This window comes from Aureobasidium namibiae, assembly GCF_000721765.1.
Source record: "Aureobasidium namibiae CBS 147.97 unplaced genomic scaffold scaffold_12, whole genome shotgun sequence".
Lineage (NCBI taxonomy): Eukaryota > Fungi > Ascomycota > Dothideomycetes > Dothideales > Saccotheciaceae > Aureobasidium > Aureobasidium namibiae.
The window spans coordinates 525,689-543,337 of NW_013581197.1; the positions used below are offsets into that span (position 1 = coordinate 525,689).

General features: G+C 52.2%; 8 protein-coding genes across 8 annotated transcripts; 4 read left to right on the forward strand and 4 right to left on the reverse strand.

Moving 5' to 3' along the window:
* Positions 1-390: 390 nt before the first annotated feature.
* M436DRAFT_65228 (uncharacterized protein) lies at positions 391-1,948 on the reverse strand (the record flags this gene model as incomplete). The annotated part of the gene is made up of 3 exons (XM_013570488.1): positions 391-1,758; positions 1,808-1,862; positions 1,911-1,948. 3 exons carry the CDS (start codon positions 1,946-1,948, stop codon positions 391-393), a joined length of 1,461 nt encoding a protein of 486 aa, XP_013425942.1.
* Positions 1,949-2,255: 307 nt separating this feature from the next.
* M436DRAFT_50597 (MCM-domain-containing protein) lies at positions 2,256-4,778 on the forward strand (the record flags this gene model as incomplete). Its single annotated transcript, XM_013570419.1, has 1 exon — positions 2,256-4,778. The coding sequence occupies one exon, from the start codon at positions 2,256-2,258 to the stop codon at positions 4,776-4,778; it is 2,523 nt and encodes an 840-aa protein (XP_013425873.1).
* A 423-nt stretch (positions 4,779-5,201) lies between these two features.
* Positions 5,202-6,015, reverse strand: M436DRAFT_50556 (ubiquinone biosynthesis protein COQ9; the record flags this gene model as incomplete). Its single annotated transcript, XM_013570411.1, has 2 exons — positions 5,202-5,534; positions 5,599-6,015. The coding sequence occupies 2 exons, from the start codon at positions 6,013-6,015 to the stop codon at positions 5,202-5,204; spliced, it is 750 nt and encodes a 249-aa protein (XP_013425865.1).
* Positions 6,016-6,658: 643 nt separating this feature from the next.
* On the reverse strand, positions 6,659-7,581 carry M436DRAFT_50085 (uncharacterized protein; the record flags this gene model as incomplete). The annotated part of the gene is made up of 2 exons (XM_013570332.1): positions 6,659-6,919; positions 6,970-7,581. 2 exons carry the CDS (start codon positions 7,579-7,581, stop codon positions 6,659-6,661), a joined length of 873 nt encoding a protein of 290 aa, XP_013425786.1.
* Positions 7,582-8,410: 829 nt separating this feature from the next.
* Positions 8,411-9,196, reverse strand: M436DRAFT_83353 (DASH complex, subunit Spc34; the record flags this gene model as incomplete). Its single annotated transcript, XM_013570579.1, has 2 exons — positions 8,411-8,723; positions 8,778-9,196. The coding sequence occupies 2 exons, from the start codon at positions 9,194-9,196 to the stop codon at positions 8,411-8,413; spliced, it is 732 nt and encodes a 243-aa protein (XP_013426033.1).
* A 286-nt stretch (positions 9,197-9,482) lies between these two features.
* On the forward strand, positions 9,483-11,082 carry M436DRAFT_50432 (26S proteasome non-ATPase regulatory subunit 3; the record flags this gene model as incomplete). Its single annotated transcript, XM_013570390.1, has 3 exons — positions 9,483-9,561; positions 9,613-9,899; positions 9,955-11,082. The coding sequence occupies 3 exons, from the start codon at positions 9,483-9,485 to the stop codon at positions 11,080-11,082; spliced, it is 1,494 nt and encodes a 497-aa protein (XP_013425844.1).
* Positions 11,083-11,698: 616 nt separating this feature from the next.
* Positions 11,699-12,876, forward strand: M436DRAFT_83355 (cell wall glucanase; the record flags this gene model as incomplete). The annotated part of the gene is made up of 2 exons (XM_013570580.1): positions 11,699-12,740; positions 12,800-12,876. The coding sequence occupies 2 exons, from the start codon at positions 11,699-11,701 to the stop codon at positions 12,874-12,876; spliced, it is 1,119 nt and encodes a 372-aa protein (XP_013426034.1).
* Positions 12,877-13,866: 990 nt separating this feature from the next.
* Positions 13,867-17,267, forward strand: M436DRAFT_50404 (NAD-dependent glutamate dehydrogenase; the record flags this gene model as incomplete). The annotated part of the gene is made up of 5 exons (XM_013570381.1): positions 13,867-14,081; positions 14,136-14,258; positions 14,315-17,018; positions 17,077-17,177; positions 17,234-17,267. The coding sequence occupies 5 exons, from the start codon at positions 13,867-13,869 to the stop codon at positions 17,265-17,267; spliced, it is 3,177 nt and encodes a 1,058-aa protein (XP_013425835.1).
* Positions 17,268-17,649: the final 382 nt, after the last annotated feature.

Genomic DNA, 17,649 nt, shown 5'->3' on the forward strand with positions numbered 1-17,649 from the left:
GAAGGACAATGTCTAGACAATTGGGTCATTGTTTTTGGGGGAAAGGATGTGTGGTATACCCCCTACCCATAGCTTTTGCAAGTCTGAAGGGAAGGAAACAGTACAAGAGATGTCTCTGCAGAGAATCATCCCGATGATGTTTTTGTCAGGGTACTCATCTATAGCTACAGGTCGTGAACGGCTCTAGCACACGACGACGACGAGAGATGAAATTACTGATCTTGATCGAGACCGAGACCGAGCTACCAAAGTGTTACTTACTATCAACAGTTTTTTGCAGAACATATCGCGTCTCGAATTTTCTACCGCCTGTGTCTTATTTTGACCTGACCCATGGTATCTTCCAATTTCCCCTTTCCCATCCCAGAAATCCAAAAAGAGAGCACATAACTAGCGACCTCCCTGCTCGTCATCGGCAGCACCAGCTCCAGCTCCAGCGAGCCTGATGCCCTCCTCATCACCTCTCAGCTTCTCGAAATAAGCCTTGATATCTTCTGCTCCAACAGCTTGTCCACTCTCGGCAAACGGCTGCAAGAAAGCCTTTACCCTGTCACGCAGATGGTTATACACCATGACGCCCTCGATAGCCTTGACGCGATCCATATTGCTGAGCAAAGCTTCGCCGCGTTCATAGGTGCTTCCCGAGCCTACACTGCCACCACGTCCGTTTTGAGCTTCTTGATCGTCGCTTTCTGAGACGGGGGGTTCGTAGGCCTCTTCCTCTTCGAGGAGTTGAGGGTGGGATTTCAGGTTGGGGAAGCAGGAGGGGCAGCGGCAGATGTGTGTGCGGAAGTCTTGTTTGAGGAAGAGGGAGAAGGTGCCGGATGGAGCTGGGGGTAGTTTGGTATGTAGAGGGGCGTCGTTGACGGTGGCTTTTGTGCTTGTAGGGTCGGATGTGACGGTCTCGGAAGCGACATGACCCTCAGGTTCGACCTTTGTCTTCTTAGACGTGAGAACTTCTGAATCGTCTTGGGCGGTCCTCTTCTTGCTCTCGGTCGATGGTGGCAGAGTTGTATCATTTGTAGTCTCGTCAGTCGTAGTCTCGGTGTTGTCGGAAGAGGATTTGTGAAAGATAGGACCGAGGAAGCCTGCTTGGCCGGCGTATTGTTTGATCCAGGGGAAGGAGCTGACACACTTGTAGCAGATCAAGTGATCAAAGTCGTCCTCGGCAGGGAAACCAGGTGGTAGAGGTGCCTCGTCGACATCTTCTTGGCCTTCTGAGGGCTGTGCAACGACTTGTCCATCCTGTGCAGGCTGCTTTGACTCTTGGTTGATCACATTCTCGGAGGGTTGAGGTCTCGGCAAGCCCATCAGACACTCAGGGTGCCACCAATCTTCTCCACAGCCACCATCTTGTACCGTACCCAGACCCAAGCATTGGAACATGGTACCCTTCTCTTTCTCTGGATCATACGGTTCACCACATGCGCAGAAGCGACCAGAGAAGTTGTGGTTGTACTTGTTGTTCTCATGGGGAGTTTCGCCGGTCACATTACCCTTCTGGGATGTGGACTCGTCGATGCGTAGAGTACATGGAGCGGATGAGGGCACTCTGGTGGTACCGCAGTCGCATACGAAGTTGCGCTTGGTGAAGAGTTCGACAAGTTCGTGTTCGCCGTGACATGAGATGCTGCACGAGTAGCAGACGGCGGCGGGGGTGTGGGACTTGTCGTCTGAGGAGTGTGGCGGATTACATGTCAGACAAGCAAAGATGGCCTGTCTGAGTGGACCGAGAGGCTTTGTGCAGGTGTCGAATTGCTGTGGTGGTTAGTGGTTGATATATTCTGTCAGGGCGAGTAATGCATACATATGGGAGAGCCTCGCGCGCGTCGGCTTCGAGCTGCAATTGACTTGCAATAAACCTGCGGATTGTTAGCACCATACTGTGCAAGTAGTGCTGGTTGACCTACTCTTGAGCAGTCTGGGAGGCTTCGGTGTTTTGAGACATTCGTACATGCGAGGTGAAGAAGATGGCGTGGTTCGGTGATGGACGATCGGGAGCACTTTACGCGTCGACGCGCCACCGTGCCGAGGGGTTTGTGTTTCGAGCGTTTGGGCCACACAAATCAACAAACCATCAACCCTGTCAATTGACATCCCTATATTCCACACATCACACTTTCACAATGAGGTACGTTATAACACCACAAATCTATCTACATGTCCACTGACACTTGCGCAGTTCACCACTCGGACCTCCTGAATCTTCAGCTGCCGGTGGCCGCAAGCGCCAGAGAGACGACCAAGATGTTCACATGCGCTCATCCTCTGCCGCTCCTCCATCAAGCCCTCCCAGATCTTCTCCCCCACCGCTACTGCGAGACGAACTTGATCTTGACCAAGACGACGTAATTGAGCCAGACGAGGACCTCATTCCTGACCTTGACGATGCCGAAGAACAGCTCGAAGACGATGCCGGTGTCGATTTGTTTGGCGACAACTTCGAAAACGACTACAGACGCCGCGAAGATGATTTCTACCAAGGTCAGGATATCGACGATGAAGGCGACTACGATGACCTGGATTTGGCTGCCCGACGACAACTCGATGCCCGCCTGAACCGTCGTGATCGCGAGCTGGCCCGCCAAAGGAGACCCCAAGTAGCTCTGGACGACGACGAAGATGACTTGATGGACCTGACCAGACAGCCCCGCAGGCGGCGACACAGATACGACGAGGAACAAGACGACATGGACATGGGTGAAGATATCATGACCGAAGAGCTCTCTGCTGAAGGCCTGGCAGATGTCAAGGCCGCCAACCTGACCGACTGGGTTGCTCAGCCTGCCGTCTATCGTGGTATTGCTCGTGAGCTCAAGGCCTTCTTGACCGAATTCGTTGATGACAATGGTATCTCTGTTTATGGTGTGCGCATCCGTACTCTGGGTGAAGTCAACGCCGAATCTCTCGAGATTGACTGGGAACATCTCAGCATGACAAAGCCGACAATGGCATACTTCATCGCCAATGTACCTACCGAGACGCTCAAGATCTTCGACCGTGTCGCCATGGACGTCACTCTGTACCACTACCCCGACTACGAACGCATCCATTCAGAGATCCACGTTCGCATCGACGGCTTGCCCACATCATACACTCTGAGAGAATTGCGCCAATCCCACTTGAACAGTCTTGTCAGAGTCAGTGGTGTCGTGACACGCCGCACTGGCGTGTTCCCCCAGCTCAAGTACGTCAAGTTTGACTGCACCAAATGCGGTGTCACTCTGGGCCCGTTCCCTCAAGATTCAAACACTGAAGTCAAAATCTCTTTCTGTCAAAACTGCCAGTCTCGTGGTCCTTTTACAGTCAACTCTGAGAAGACTGTCTACCGCAACTACCAGAAGATCACTCTCCAGGAGTCACCCGGAACCGTGCCTGCTGGTCGTCTGCCCCGCCACAGAGAAGTCATTCTTCTGTGGGACCTGATTGATTCGGCCAAACCTGGTGAGGAAGTCGAGATCACTGGCATCTATCGCAACAATTACGATGCCGCCTTGAACAACAAGAACGGTTTCCCTGTCTTTGCCACCATCCTCGAAGCCAATCATGTTGTTAAATCCCATGACCAGCTCTCTGGCTTCAGACTGACAGAGCAAGACAAAGACGACATCACTGCCCTGTCAAAAGACCCCCAAATTATCAACAAGATCATCAACAGCATCGCACCCAGTATCTACGGTCACACCGACATCAAGACAGCCGTCGCACTCAGTCTGTTTGGCGGTGTGAGCAAGGAAGCTCAAGGCAAACACTCCATCAGAGGTGACATCAACGTGCTGCTTCTCGGAGATCCTGGTACTGCAAAGTCGCAAGTTTTGAAGTATATAGAGAATACTGCACACAGAGCTGTCTTTGCCACAGGTCAGGGTGCTTCGGCTGTTGGTCTGACTGCATCCGTGAGACGCGATCCCATGACCTCAGAGTGGACTCTGGAAGGAGGTGCTCTGGTATTGGCAGACAAAGGAACTTGCCTGATCGACGAATTCGACAAGATGAACGATCAAGACCGCACATCCATCCACGAAGCCATGGAGCAACAAACCATCTCCATCTCCAAGGCCGGCATCGTCACAACACTACAAGCTCGTTGCGCGGTAGTCGCAGCAGCCAATCCCATCGGTGGCAGATACAACGGAACCGTCCCATTCAGTCAAAACGTCGAGCTCACCGAGCCCATTCTCTCTCGTTTCGATATCCTCTGTGTGGTCCGCGACACTGTCGACCCCGAAGAAGACGAACGCCTGGCTGCCTTCGTTGTCAACTCCCATGGCAGAGCTCATCCTCTTCTCAGCGGCTCTGCCAATGACGCACCAGTCAACAGCATGCAAGACGCCAACATGGACGTTGACGGCGATCAGGGAACTGGCAAGCAAGGCGAAATCTCGCAGGAGTTGTTGAGGAAATACATTCTCTACGCTCGTGAGAGACACCGTCCTAGGCTGGCCTCGATCGATCAAGACAAGATTGCGAAACTGTTTGCGGATATGCGCAGGGAGAGTTTGGCTACGGGTGCTTATCCCATCACTGTCCGTCATCTCGAATCCATTCTCCGTATCGCTGAAGCGTTCGCCAAGATGCGTCTGTCCGAGTTCTGCAGCAACGCAGATATCGATCGCGCCATCTCCGTTGCTGTTGACTCCTTCGTCGGTAGTCAGAAGATGAGCTGCAAGAAGCAACTGGGTCGGGCGTTTGCAAAGTATACGCTTGCTAGACCTGGTGCTGTGCGTAGTAGCAGAAACGCCAGGGCTGGTGCTTCCAATGTTGGCGTTGCTGCTTGATGTAATTTCTCGTTTACTCGAATATGAATGGATGCTGGGCAGGGGTGTTTGGGAGTCGTCGCGAGATATACCTGTGTCTTTTACCTTTCTTGTTTTCCTTTTCTTTCTACATGATGGTAGCTGTCAAAATGCACACATACTTTCAAGAGACATGTAAATCTCTACTGAGTGATGTCGTATGTATGATCTTTCTGTGCCCTCAAAGACGGCTCTTGTGACGAGCAGCGGGGTCTGCATCTGCAGGCTCCAAGTTGTATTTTTCAATGCGCTATCGAGAAGAGCAGACGACTCTCTGCGGAGACGCCTTTGGTGTTTGAGAAGCATTGTGCATCGTGTAGTAGCATAGCTCACATTCGGAGATTTCATCATCATAATCCTACACCTCTCGTCAATCCTCCTTTCTCGTCTCTCTCTCTCTCCCCCTCATATCCTCGCCCCCCAATTCCTCGCCATATTGACCGTAGCCATCCTCTGGAAGCCCATCCACTCACTCACGTTCCTCCAAGCACCACCCACAACTCTCGCCTCTTCCAACCTTCTCTCCAAAAACTCTTGTGTGTCTTTGAAATCTGTGCTTTGGTCTGTGGTGGAGTATGTTTCTGTGGCTGCGTAGATGGAGGAGAGGGTAGCGCGTTTGGTGTACCAGGAAGTGTCTACCGCGTCGTCGCCAGCGAGGAACCAGATTTCGTCGGCGAGGAGGAAGAGTTCGCGGAGGGAGGAGGGGATGTTGCCGGCGAGGGACATGAGGGCTAGTGCCTGTTGATTTGTTGGTTAGTAGGTGTCCAAAGGGTGTGGTAAAGAGGTAGTTTGAATCTCTTACTTCTTGCCATCTACTCTGCACATCAACCTCGACATTCCCTCTGATCCTCTCCATGACCAAGCTCTTCACCTTCCTCGTCTGCCCTATTGCTGCTTCCTCGGGGAACTGCACTCGATCCTTCAGACCCAATCGTTGCGTCCGTAGATGGTACAGCACCAGTTCAAACTCGGCTTTGGGGAATAGGTTTGTGGTGACGTCTAGGTATCCTGCGTCGCGGGCGCCATTGCGGAGGGAGAGTTGCGTCCAGCCGGTTGTGGGCACGTGGGTGAGTGCGGAGGAGAGGATGGAGGTTTCGGTTGGTGGGTAGGGTGGTGGGAGGGGTGTTTCGTAGCTGTAGTATGTGCGTTTTGTGGCGGAGAGGCGAGGGAGGGTGGGAGAGAGGTGTTTGAGGGTTTGAGGTGTGCGTAGTAGAGACATTGTCGTGTTTGTGGTGTGTAGCGGGTGGCTAGGAAGGCGATGTTTCGTGTGCAATGGAATCTTTGACGATGTCATCGGTGACTTCTCCGCTTGCTTGTTGCCAAGGCTTCACTAGGTATACCGATGTATATCTATCATGCATGAGTCTGATTTGAAGTCTAAGACTTTGTCGTACGTCTGTTCAGTCTCTAAGCCGTCGGTGAGGTGTGGTTTTATAATGGATTTATTGATTCTCTTAACATTGTCTCGACTTTGAGCCTGGTCCCGATGCAAATGCTTGTGGTCTCCGGTGAATAAAGCTTGTTTGACGTAAAATGGTCACCACGACGTCAACAGCGCTCCGAATTACTTGGATATCTAAGAAATCGGTAGTAATGAGGGCTGTCAGACATTCGATAAAATGGATAGAGAGGTGCAAGGAGGCCGAACGCGAGGAGAACATTGGTAAGAGCAGGGTCATACTCGGTGCAACTTTGACTTGGATAAACCAAATTTATCATCACAGTTGTCAAAAATCAAAACCAGGAAGATGAGATAGGAAGGAGTTGTCAAGCTGCATGCATTGAACTCGCAATAATGCTGTCGTAAGGTTGGTTCATGATAGTGCCGAGACTGATTGCGAGACGATGCTCTGATGCGTGGTTTACCAGCGGTCGTTGTTGTCATCGTCATAGCGTTCATCGTCTCTGCCCTGGTCGTAGGCGTTGTCCATGTTGTCGCCGAACCTGTCAACGTCGTCGCCCCAGCGCTCAACCTTGCCGACACCCTCTCCGGCAAATCCTGCAATGTCTTGAGGGATATCCTCGACATCCTGGACACCATCATCCCAACGTCTTTCGACGCCGTACTTGGCACGGTCGTAGTCATTCTCGATGTTCTGAGGAATATCTTCGACCTCTCCGACCTTGGGAAAAAGTCAGTATATGATCGAGTGATAGTAGTAGGGAGCCTTACCTTGCGGCCTGTCCAGCGAGCTGCATCCTCAGGGGCATCTTCCACGCGGTTCTCGAAGCGATCGAACTTGTCCTCGGCTCTGTACTTGTCTTCTTCCCAGTCCTCCTTGACTTCATGACCCTCGTGCATGAGCAGTGCACCACCAGCAAGTCCAGCGGCAGCACCCATGGCGCCGTATGCTAGGTTGTGATTCTTCTTCTGCTGAGGCTGTTGCTGTTGTTCGTAGCCGCCGTATTGGCCTTGAGGAGGGCCTTGGCTGTAGCTGCTTCCGTAGCCGCCGCCGTAGCCACCAGCGTGGCCAGGGTGCTCGAAAGTGCGTTCGCCGTTCTGCTCGTTGATGAAGAGCCAGCGGTTCTCACGATCGTCCCAGACAGCGCGCCATGGAGGTGGGACTTGAGGTGTGCCTTGGCCGGCGCCGTAGCCCTGCTGTTGGCCGCCGTACTGCTGGCCGCCATAGCCCTGCTGCTGGCCACCATATCCTTGCTGGGGGCCGCTGTAGTTGCCTTGGGGCTGTTGATTGTAACCGCCTTGGTTGTAGCCACCCTGCTGGCCGCCGCTACCGCTCTGGCCCTGGTGGGTGAATTCGCCAATCAAATTTCCGAGGAGACCCATGATTGTGATGTGTCTATCGAAGGTGTAGGAAGGGCGAGATGTGTGCAAGGAAAAGGTTTAGGATGAACCAGAGGAGAAGTGAGGATGATAAGTGATGTGGAGGGATGATGAAAGAGCTGCCCTAGCTGAGGGTTGACCGCGTTGATCTAGAATCAGCCCCACGTCACATAGCATAGGACAACAAACACGGTCGGACATGAGGTAATTTTGGGCGAGGGGATTGGCTTGTCAATACGAAGTCAGCATCGCGTTTCTCATTTCTGTGGCTGTGTTGTATCTATTTGCAATGTCGCTCAGCCCAACGACCGGACCATGATAGAGCAAGCCTCATCGCCTGCTATTGCAATACTGCGGCCGCAATGTTTCTCCCTCGGTCCAGAACTCGCTTTACCCTGGAATACGGTCATTTGGTCTGTGCGAATAAGCCTTTGCCAACCTTTGCCTAATTGCTTGGTCTGTTAAGCTTTAGTTCTCAACCATTGACAAGACCCAGCCATAATTTGACGCTGACGTTGCCATCACGATGTTGCCTTCGTAGCAGTCCAGTCTGAGAGACTCTTGTTGCCAACATGACAACGAATTCGTGCCAAACGAGGGAGAGGTCATGATCCTGCCAGGTTTACCATGGTGGCAGCTACCCTACTGCTTGCCTGTGCAGTTCCGAGTGAACATCGACCTGCTGTGCTATCCGAGGTGTCTACAGGCTTGTTGGAGGCGTTGTTCGCCAAAGGAGGTCTGCCTGTAGCATGTGTGTGCTTTCCTTGGTTGAACAGATGCGGTCGCCATTTCCGGAGAGTCTGTCTGTTTGCCAGTTCCCAGTCGTGTTTCATCATCTAGCCAGGCCTTCGATATCCTTTTCCATACTGCTGACTCTGGATTGGAGTGCTCTCTTCTTGTCCTCGAGAGCGCGAATCTCCTCTTCCTCATCTACCAGGTCTTCCTCGGTCATGTGGACCGTAGGCTCGATGTGGTCGTCCTGATAGTCATAGTGGTCTTGATCATAACCATCATGGTTCTGGTGTAGATGGTCCAGTTCGGCAGATTGCATTGCGACTCGTTCTTCGTAGTGAGCAATGTTGGCACTCAATTGGGCATATCGGTTTCTCAGTTCACCAATCCTGTCGAAGGCACCTGGGATCGGACTGTCGCAACAAAATTAGGACACAGAGTAGCGTTTTCAGATGTGACAAACATACTAGACTCGACAAAGCTTCTCTGCGCCTCGCAGCAGGAGTTCGACATCGATATCACCCTTAGACAGTTTCCCACTGTGTCCAGTTCTAGTCTTGCGATACAAGTCACCACCAAGAACCGCAGCGACAGCGGTATGGCGACGAGGGGGTCTTTGAGTATTTGTTGTTGCGATCGATCGAGAAGCAGAAGTGGTGAAAGCCGAGGATATTTGCTGAATCTGCGACTTGGAAGGCACTGGAGGGGGAGCGATAGAGAACAGGGCGCGTTCGTGTTGTTCAGTGTCTCTGATCAGAGCAGTAATGTCGTGGTGGCTGAGGAGGGCATTGGTGAACTGTTTCGGCCGTGAAAATGGAAGATCGGATATGGATGACGCGCAGAGAGAGATCTGGTCCAGATGCGACGACAGTAGAGACGAAGTCATGGTTGTGGTGGTTGCAGAGTGTTGTGCAACAATTCAACAAAAGTGGGTAAACAAATGAAGCGACTCGCATGTGATGATGGACCTGAGACCTGAGAGCTCCGGCTTGTGCTTGTGCTTGGCCGGCTTTCCGTCATCACCGTCGCCATCGCCATCGGCCTCCAATCCACCAGCACCATCAGCTCCAACTTGGCAAAAGGCACTACTCCATCAACGCATATCATCTACACAAGACCACGCGCTATCTCCCTTCTTTCGCATCCACTCGTCTCTGTTTCCGAAGACCGCCATGGCCGACAAGATGGAAGGCGTCGAGGTCGCCTCTGCTCCTGTCGACAACGCTCCCACCGCCGAGCAGCTTTCACAATGTACCTTTGCCCATCTGTGCTGTCAATCACTGTACTAACATGCAGTCTCAGCCATCATCGCCAACTTCGCTCTCCTTGACCAAGCCGTTGCCCGCTTCGATGGACGCTTCACTCTCCGTGTACTTCGCTCGATATCGAGCGTGCGCAAGAGTCCTCAGCTCCATGACGCCCTGTCGACTGCAGTTGCTTCGCTGTACGCCTCTCACCAAGACTCGCCCGATAAGCACTTCCTAGAGTCTGCTCTCCAAAAGACTTCTTCTGCTCCTGCCAACGGCAATGCTCACAAGGAAGGAGATGTCCTTCCGGAATCCTTCATCTACCTGGCTGTCCTGATCCAGGTACAACATTGCTTATCCTACTCTACAAACCCACACCTCTGACTTCTCCCCTCAGGTCTACCTCTTGGATGCGCAAAAATACTCACACGGTGCCGAGTTCTCATCCGCTCTGGTCGACAGAGTACGAGAGTACAACCGCCGCACACTGGACTCGCTCGCCGCAAAGTCATACTTCTACTACCACCTCTTCCACGAGCAGCTCGATCCCAAGCCGCCATCCAAGCAATCGCCCGTCATTGCCACGAGATCGAAGCTCCTGGCTGCTCTCCGAAGCGCAGTCTTGCGCAAGGACAACGACACCCAGTCCGCAGTTATTGTCCTTCTTCTCCGCAACTACATCTCGACCGCCGATATCAACCAGGCCGATCTTCTGGTCAATCAGACCACATTCCCTCCGAATGCTCCCAATAACCAAGTCTGCCGCTATCTCTACTACCTTGGACGCATTCGCGCGATTCAACTATCATACACTGCTGCCCAAGAGCACCTGACAAGTGCCACTCGCAAGTCTCCAACCAACAATGTCGCAGCTGGCTTCTACCAGTCGGCGATGAAGCTTTTGATCATTGTCGAGCTTCTTATGGGTGACATCCCGGATAGAGCCATCTTCAGACAGCCCTCGCTCGAGCGTGCCCTCTACCCCTACTTCCGTCTGGTCCAGGCCGTCCGTGTCGGTGATCTGCAAAGCTTCGTTCGTGTTGTCGATGAGAACGCAACTCAGTTCCGCCGCGATGGTACTTACACTTTGATCCTCCGCTTGCGCCAGAATGTCATCAAGACTGGTGTTCGTATGCTCTCCTTGTCATACTCTCGCATCTCGCTTCGCGACATCTGCTTGCGTCTTGGTGTCGAAAGCGAGGAATCCGCCGAGTACATTGTTGCAAAGGCTATTCGCGATGGTGTCATTGAGGCCACTCTGGACCATGAACACGGTTTCATGGAGTCCAAGCAAGCAGGAGATATCTACGCTACGAGAGAGCCCGCCGAAGCATTTCACGAGCGTATCAAGGCTTGTCTGAGCATTCACGACGAATGTGTGATGGCCATGAGATATCCCATGAACAAGCACAGACAAGAGCTGAAGAACGCTCAGGAAGCTCGTGAAAGAGAGCGTGAGCTTGCCAAGGAGATACAAGATGGCGACATGGACGAAGATGATGCTGGCGAGTTCGAGGGTATGTAAGCACGGAAACGCATATAGATACGCGACTGGGCCATGTAAGATCAAGATGCGCCTGGTCAAAGGAAAGACGTGGAGTGATTCATGAGCAGCATGGCGTCCGCCGGTTGGTGCATAGAACATCTTTTCCAGCAAAATAATGACAACTTTGCTCGTTGATCAAACAATCTATTTCTCCCGTCTGCATGTTCTGATCGAAAAGCTACTTACTATGTTCCAAGTGTCTCTCCTCCGCTCGTTGTTCCAGTGATGAGCTTGGACCAGGCAGTCAGACACCCAACCACCAGCTTTCATTGTGCCCATCACTTCCCAGCCACCTCGACAATCGTTGCACACCGCATTGTAGTCTTTGCTTGGTACGGTTGCCGCCCTGCTTTCTCCTGACTGACGTAGACTTCACTATATTTGCCATACGAGGAAAACAGATGGCTGGAGGTAGTATCACGCTATTAATCATTTTGCTCTCCACCATGACTTTTTGCTTGCATTCTAGAGTACACCTACAACTTTATCCATCGCGGTCTTTTTGTTGTTTTCGCCTTTCCTAGCATTCTTATCCGTCCATCGTAAACCGTGGAACATGCTATACCCGTCACGCTTCTCAAGCGTGCAAGCGTCCATGCGATTGACGATACTTGCCACGATCGCATCTCTCACCTTGACCCAAACTGCACGCGCTCAAACAACAAGCAGCTGCAACCCAACACAACAATATGGCTGCCCTGCTGATCCGGCACTTTCAAAATCGATCAACGTCGACTTTACCTCTGGCGAATCGAATCAATTTACAGCATCAGGCTCACCAACATACAACTCCAATGGCGTATCATTCACCGTCGCTCAGTCAGGCGACGCACCGATGCTTACATCAAACTGGTACATCATGTTCGGGAAGGTCGAAGTGAAGATGCGAGCTGCTCCGGGTCAAGGAATAGTCAGCAGCTGCGTGCTACAATCAGACGACCTTGATGAGATTGATTGGGAATGGGTTGGAAACCAGCAGGACCAAGTCCAATCCATCTACTTTCGAAAAGGTGATGCTTCAACGTCTGGCCGTGGCGCAGCCTTTCACATGGACAATCCTACGGAAGACTTTCATACCTACACCATTGACTGGACGTCGACAGAGTTGGTTTGGCAGGTGGACGGAAAGACGCAACGTGCCTTGAAAGCTACTGATGCTGGAGATCAGTACCCTCAAACGCCCATGCTGCTCAAACTTGGTATTTGGAGCGGTGGTGATTCGTCAAACGCTCCTGGTACAATTGCATGGGCAGGAGGAAACACCGATTATTCAGCAGGGCCGTATACAATGGTGGTACAGTCCATCTCGGTCACGGACTATTCGACTGGAACGTCTTACACGTACTCAGACCAGAGTGGTAGCTGGACTAGCATAAAGGCGGCTGGAGGCTCCATTAACGGAGGCTCGACCAATGTCGACACTGCGGCACCTGCTATCACTTCAGTTGTAAGCGGTGCCGTTCCATTTGAAGGTACTCATCGCACATGGACTTCGGTCTCGACCCCAGGAATCGGGAACTGGAGAGCCACGGCATCCGGCATGACCAGCACGGTAGCCACCGCGTACCCCGGACTACCCTCAGGGTGGACAGTAAACGGCTCTGGCAAAGTTGTGCCTCCAAGCAAAGCCACCACAGGTGAGTCACTGGACCTAGAACAAAGCCCTCCTGGCCCCAGGCACTGACCAGCTCGCCAGTTTACATCCCCCTTCGCATGGTCTTACTCCTCAGCTGCAGTCTTTCTCTAGGTCTAGCCATGGGTTTCCTCTTGTGAAGACTCTTCAAACACCCCGCTTCCTCGCGGAACAACTCGCGATCCCCCCAATTCTTATTTGGTAATATTCGTAATGGAAAGCCTCATTTAGAGAAAGGCCAGCGGGCAGACCCTCCGTCGCTCCACGAAAGCCGTTTGCCCCGCAAATGAAGAGCGAGGGGGACAAGCCATGTGAGCAGTCCTGGGGAATCAGAACCTCTTCGTCTTATGGCGCGAAGTTGGCTAGAGTCAAACTATGACTAAAAATACGTAACAGCGTATGCAAACATGAGCATTTTGAAGAGACGAAAACAAGACAGCTGGTCCGATCGGATGACGGAAGTCACGATGAGAAGAGAGGAGATACGTGGCTGCCAGCACCATTCACTCTATACGGCCACGAATGAGAGCAGGAAAACGAGCTTTTGTGCTGTTATGCTCACTCCCTATACTCCGTCTATAACCGCAGATGCAGGGCGTCCAAGGGCGTGTGAGAATAGATGAAAGGCGCAGCAGTTTTGGCGCGCGGGCCGAACATTTTCGGCAGCGCTAAATTTCCCCAGATCGTCTTTGGACGCTAGCGCCTCCGAGGTGATCAGGTACAAGTGGGTATGCCGCGAGTATGCGAGAAAAAGTGCTCGAGTTGGATTCGACAATGATGCCATGTGACTGGGAACGTTGGTATATAGATGGAGCTGATGCCAGGTCAGAGGGCCTGAGCCATTTTATCGCTCGTTTCAAAACAGCTTCTCCTTGTTGTGATTGTTCAGGCCGCGTCTTTATCGTGCGTCATTTTGGGAAACCTCGATTCACTCAAAGGCTCCCTGCTCCTGCTCCTTCTGAAAAACTCCTGAACCGTACCTTCCCTTCACAGCTGCTCTTCCTCACTCGCTGCTACTTCGGCACAAGTCTCTTGTCGTCACCAGTCACTTATAAAGCGGCGTCGTACGCTCGCCGAGACTTTTCCCTCGACATCCACCTTTCTTCATCAAGGTGTTCCATCACAACAACATGACAGACACCACCATCAACGGACACGCCAACGGCAATGGCGTGCCTCTCAACAAGCCTCTCGAGCATGTCATCAGACCTGCCGACAGACAGCCCTCACCCCAACCCACACACTTGAGCGTGCCCGGCGCCTCGAATCACTCCCGCGTCTTGAGCGAGCAGGGCTCTGGCTATGAAGCCCCCAAGTTCGAGGGCAAGACCCAGCAGATGGAGGAGTAAGCGTCGAACGATCGAACTCCAGTAAAAACATGCAACTAATCCAGATGTAGGGTCATGGACAAGATCGAGGCCAAGGGCTTCCTTCCCCCAGAGTTCGTCGAAAGCGAAACGCAATGGTTTTACAATGAGTTGGGCATTGACGACATGTACTTCTCGACCGAGACTTCCGATGCGTATGTCAACCCTCCCACATCACATGCAATTCACAACAATAGCTAACACCTTGCAGCATCGTCAGCCACATCCATTCACTCTACGCCGCCAAGGTAGCTGCATTCGCCAGAGACGACAAGCAGCTCGAGATCCGTTTGGACAAGGAAGCCGTCGACCACGCCGTCTTCATCGACACCAGCAAGCCTGGCATCACCTCCGTCGGCGGACCTCGCTACGAACAACGCATCGATGAGAAGTACCTGAACGTCTCTAAGGGAGCCAATAGCTACCGCGTCGAGACCTTCAGATCATCTAGCAAACTGCCTGGTGATCTCGACCAACAGCTGAGATGTTACTTCGTATACCAGTGCTCTTTCGAGCAGCCCAACCCAAGCCCCGAGGAGACCAACCTCGACCTCATCTCAGACAAGAGATTCCTCCAGAAGGCCACCAAGAACACAAGAGATATCTACCAACACATTCTCGAATCGGCTGTCGCTAGAACCGGCCCCGTCATCGAGCTGTTCGAGATCAAGGGCTCCAGAGAAAAGAGATTGGTCATTGCCTTCAAGCAGGGTTCAGCCTTGGGTCTCTTCAGCGCCCTCAGTGATCTTTACCACTACTACGGCCTGACCTCGTCTCGCAAGTACGTCGAGCAATTCTCGAACGGATACACCATCATGTCGTTGTACCTTCGTCCTGTGCCCGGACCTGAGTCCAACCTGCACCCTCCCATTGAGGCCTCAATCCACCAGATCATGAAAGAGGTCTCTCTGTTGTACTGCGTTCCCCGAACCAAGTTTCAGAACCATTTCGCAACCGGCAAGCTCAGCTTGCAGGAGACCATCTACGCTCACTGCGTCTGGGTCTTTGTCAGCCACTTCCTGAACCGTCTGGGTTCCGAGTACAACACTCTCAGCGCAATCCTGGATGCAAACAACAGTGTCCACGCCGAACTGCTTTCAAAGCTCAAGCGTCGTCTGCGTACCGAGACATTCACCTCAGACTTCATCCTGGAAATCATCCAGCAGTTCCCTGACCTGGTAAAGGCTTTGTACCTGAGCTTTGCCAACACCCACTACGTTCAAACTCGTGGTGACGAGGACGACTTCTTGCCCACTCTCAGTTACCTTCGCTTGAAGGTTGATAAGGTCTTGAGCGACGATGAGCTTAAGAAGATGATCTCCACCACCTGCCAGAACGAGCACCAGGAGATGGTCATGACAGCCTTCCGTGTCTTCAACAAGGCTGTACTCAAGACCAACTACTACACCCCTACCAAGACTGCTCTGTCGTTCCGCTTGAACACCTCGTTCTTGCCTATTGAGGAGTACCCTCAGCCTCTGTACGGCATGTTCTTGGTCATCAGCTCCGAGTTCCGTGGCTTCCACTTGCGCTTCCGCGACATTGCTCGCGGTGGCATTCGTATCGTCAAGTCTAGAAGTCCTGAAGCATACGACATCAATGCCCGCTCTCTGTTCGACGAGAACTACAACTTGGCAAACACTCAGCAAAGAAAGAACAAGGACATTCCTGAGGGCGGCTCCAAGGGTGTCATCCTGCTTGACGTTGAACACCAGGACAAGGCCAGTGTGGCCTTTGAGAAGTACATCGACAGCATTCTCGATCTGCTCCTTCCACCCACTAGTCCTGGTATCAAGGACCCCATTGTTGACCTTCACGGAAAGCAAGAGATTCTCTTCATGGGCCCCGATGAGAACACTGCTGGCCTTGTTGACTGGGCTACTGAGCACGCTAGAGCCCGTGGTGCACCTTGGTGGAAGTCATTCTTCACCGGAAAGAGTCCTAAGCTTGGCGGTATCCCTCACGACGCTTACGGCATGACAACCCTGTCTGTTCGCGAGTACGTCCTTGGTATATACCGCAAGCTCAACCTTGATCAGAAGAGCATGAGAAAGCTTCAGACTGGTGGCCCCGATGGTGACTTGGGAAGCAACGAGATCCTTCTCGGACAGGAGAAGTACACCGCCATTGTCGACGGTATGGGTGTTCTTTTCGACCCCCACGGTCTGGACAGAGAGGAGTTGCTTCGTCTGGCCAAGAAGCGTGTTATGATTCACCAGTACGATGTCTCCAAGCTCTCACCTCAGGGCTACAGAGTCCTGGTTGAAGAGAACAACATTACCCTTCCTTCGGGCGAGGTTGTCAACAACGGCATGGCCTTCCGCAACACCTTCCATCTGCGCCAGGAGGCATACGATGTCTTCGTGCCCTGTGGTGGTCGTCCTGAGTCCATCAACCTGAACTCGGTCAACAAGCTCATCGTTGATGGCAAGTCTATCATTCCTTACATCGTTGAAGGTGCCAACCTCTTCATCACCCAAGACGCCAAGCTCCGTCTTGAGAAGGCCGGCTGCATTCTCTTCAAGGATGCATCTGCCAACAAGGGTGGTGTCACATCATCCTCTCTTGAGGTCCTGGCTTCATTGTCGTTCGACAATGCTGGTTTCATCGAGAACATGTGCGTCCACGAAGACGGCACCACTCCCGAATTCTACAAGGCATACGTCAAGCAGGTGCAGCAAACCATCTGCAACAACGCTAGACTGGAGTTCGAGGCCATCTGGAGAGAGAGTGAAGCCACCGGCACTCCCAAGAGTGTCCTCAGCGATGTTCTGAGTACCGCCATCACTAACCTTGATGAGGAACTGCAGAACACTGAGCTCTGGGACAATGTCGAGCTCCGCAAATCTGTGCTCAAGGATGCCCTTCCCAGCCTGTTGCTGGAGAAGATCGGTCTCGATCTTATCATCGAGAGAGTAAGTCCACTTTGAGCTAATACACTACCCGTCGACGATGTGCTAATCATTATGATAGGTTCCTGAGAACTACCTGCGCGCCATTTTCGGCTCGTACTTGTCGTCCCGCTTCATCTACGAGCGTGGCATCTCAGCCAGTCAATTCGCTTTCTTCTCTTTGTAAGTTCACAGATCGGAATGTAGTAAGATGAACAACCAACTAACCACTTATGCAGCATGAATGAACGCATGGCCAAATTGCGCTCGTAAGCTTTGAGGAATGTACCTTGTCTCCAAGGCCTCAACAGCGGGCCGGTCTTCTGCATTCTTCTGGCAGATGGACTCAAAAGTTATAAACAAATAATCATGCCGTGACGGCCACAGGCGTTGGGGGACTCATTTGCTCTATTTCCTGGTTCTTTATAGTTCCAGCTCGTCGTAGCTTTCTTCTAATAGATTTGCTCGATACAATCCAAGAAAGTGCTTCAACAAGTCGTCGGTGTATTGCTCCACTGTAAATCTTTTTCGTAAGTATTCATGATCTGATCTCTGTTTCGCAATAAATCAGGCATCTGTAGAGATGCTTCGAACACCTGTACACTCATGCCTTTGCACCCTTCGAGTACTGTGTTTGCCCAGCAGCTATACACTA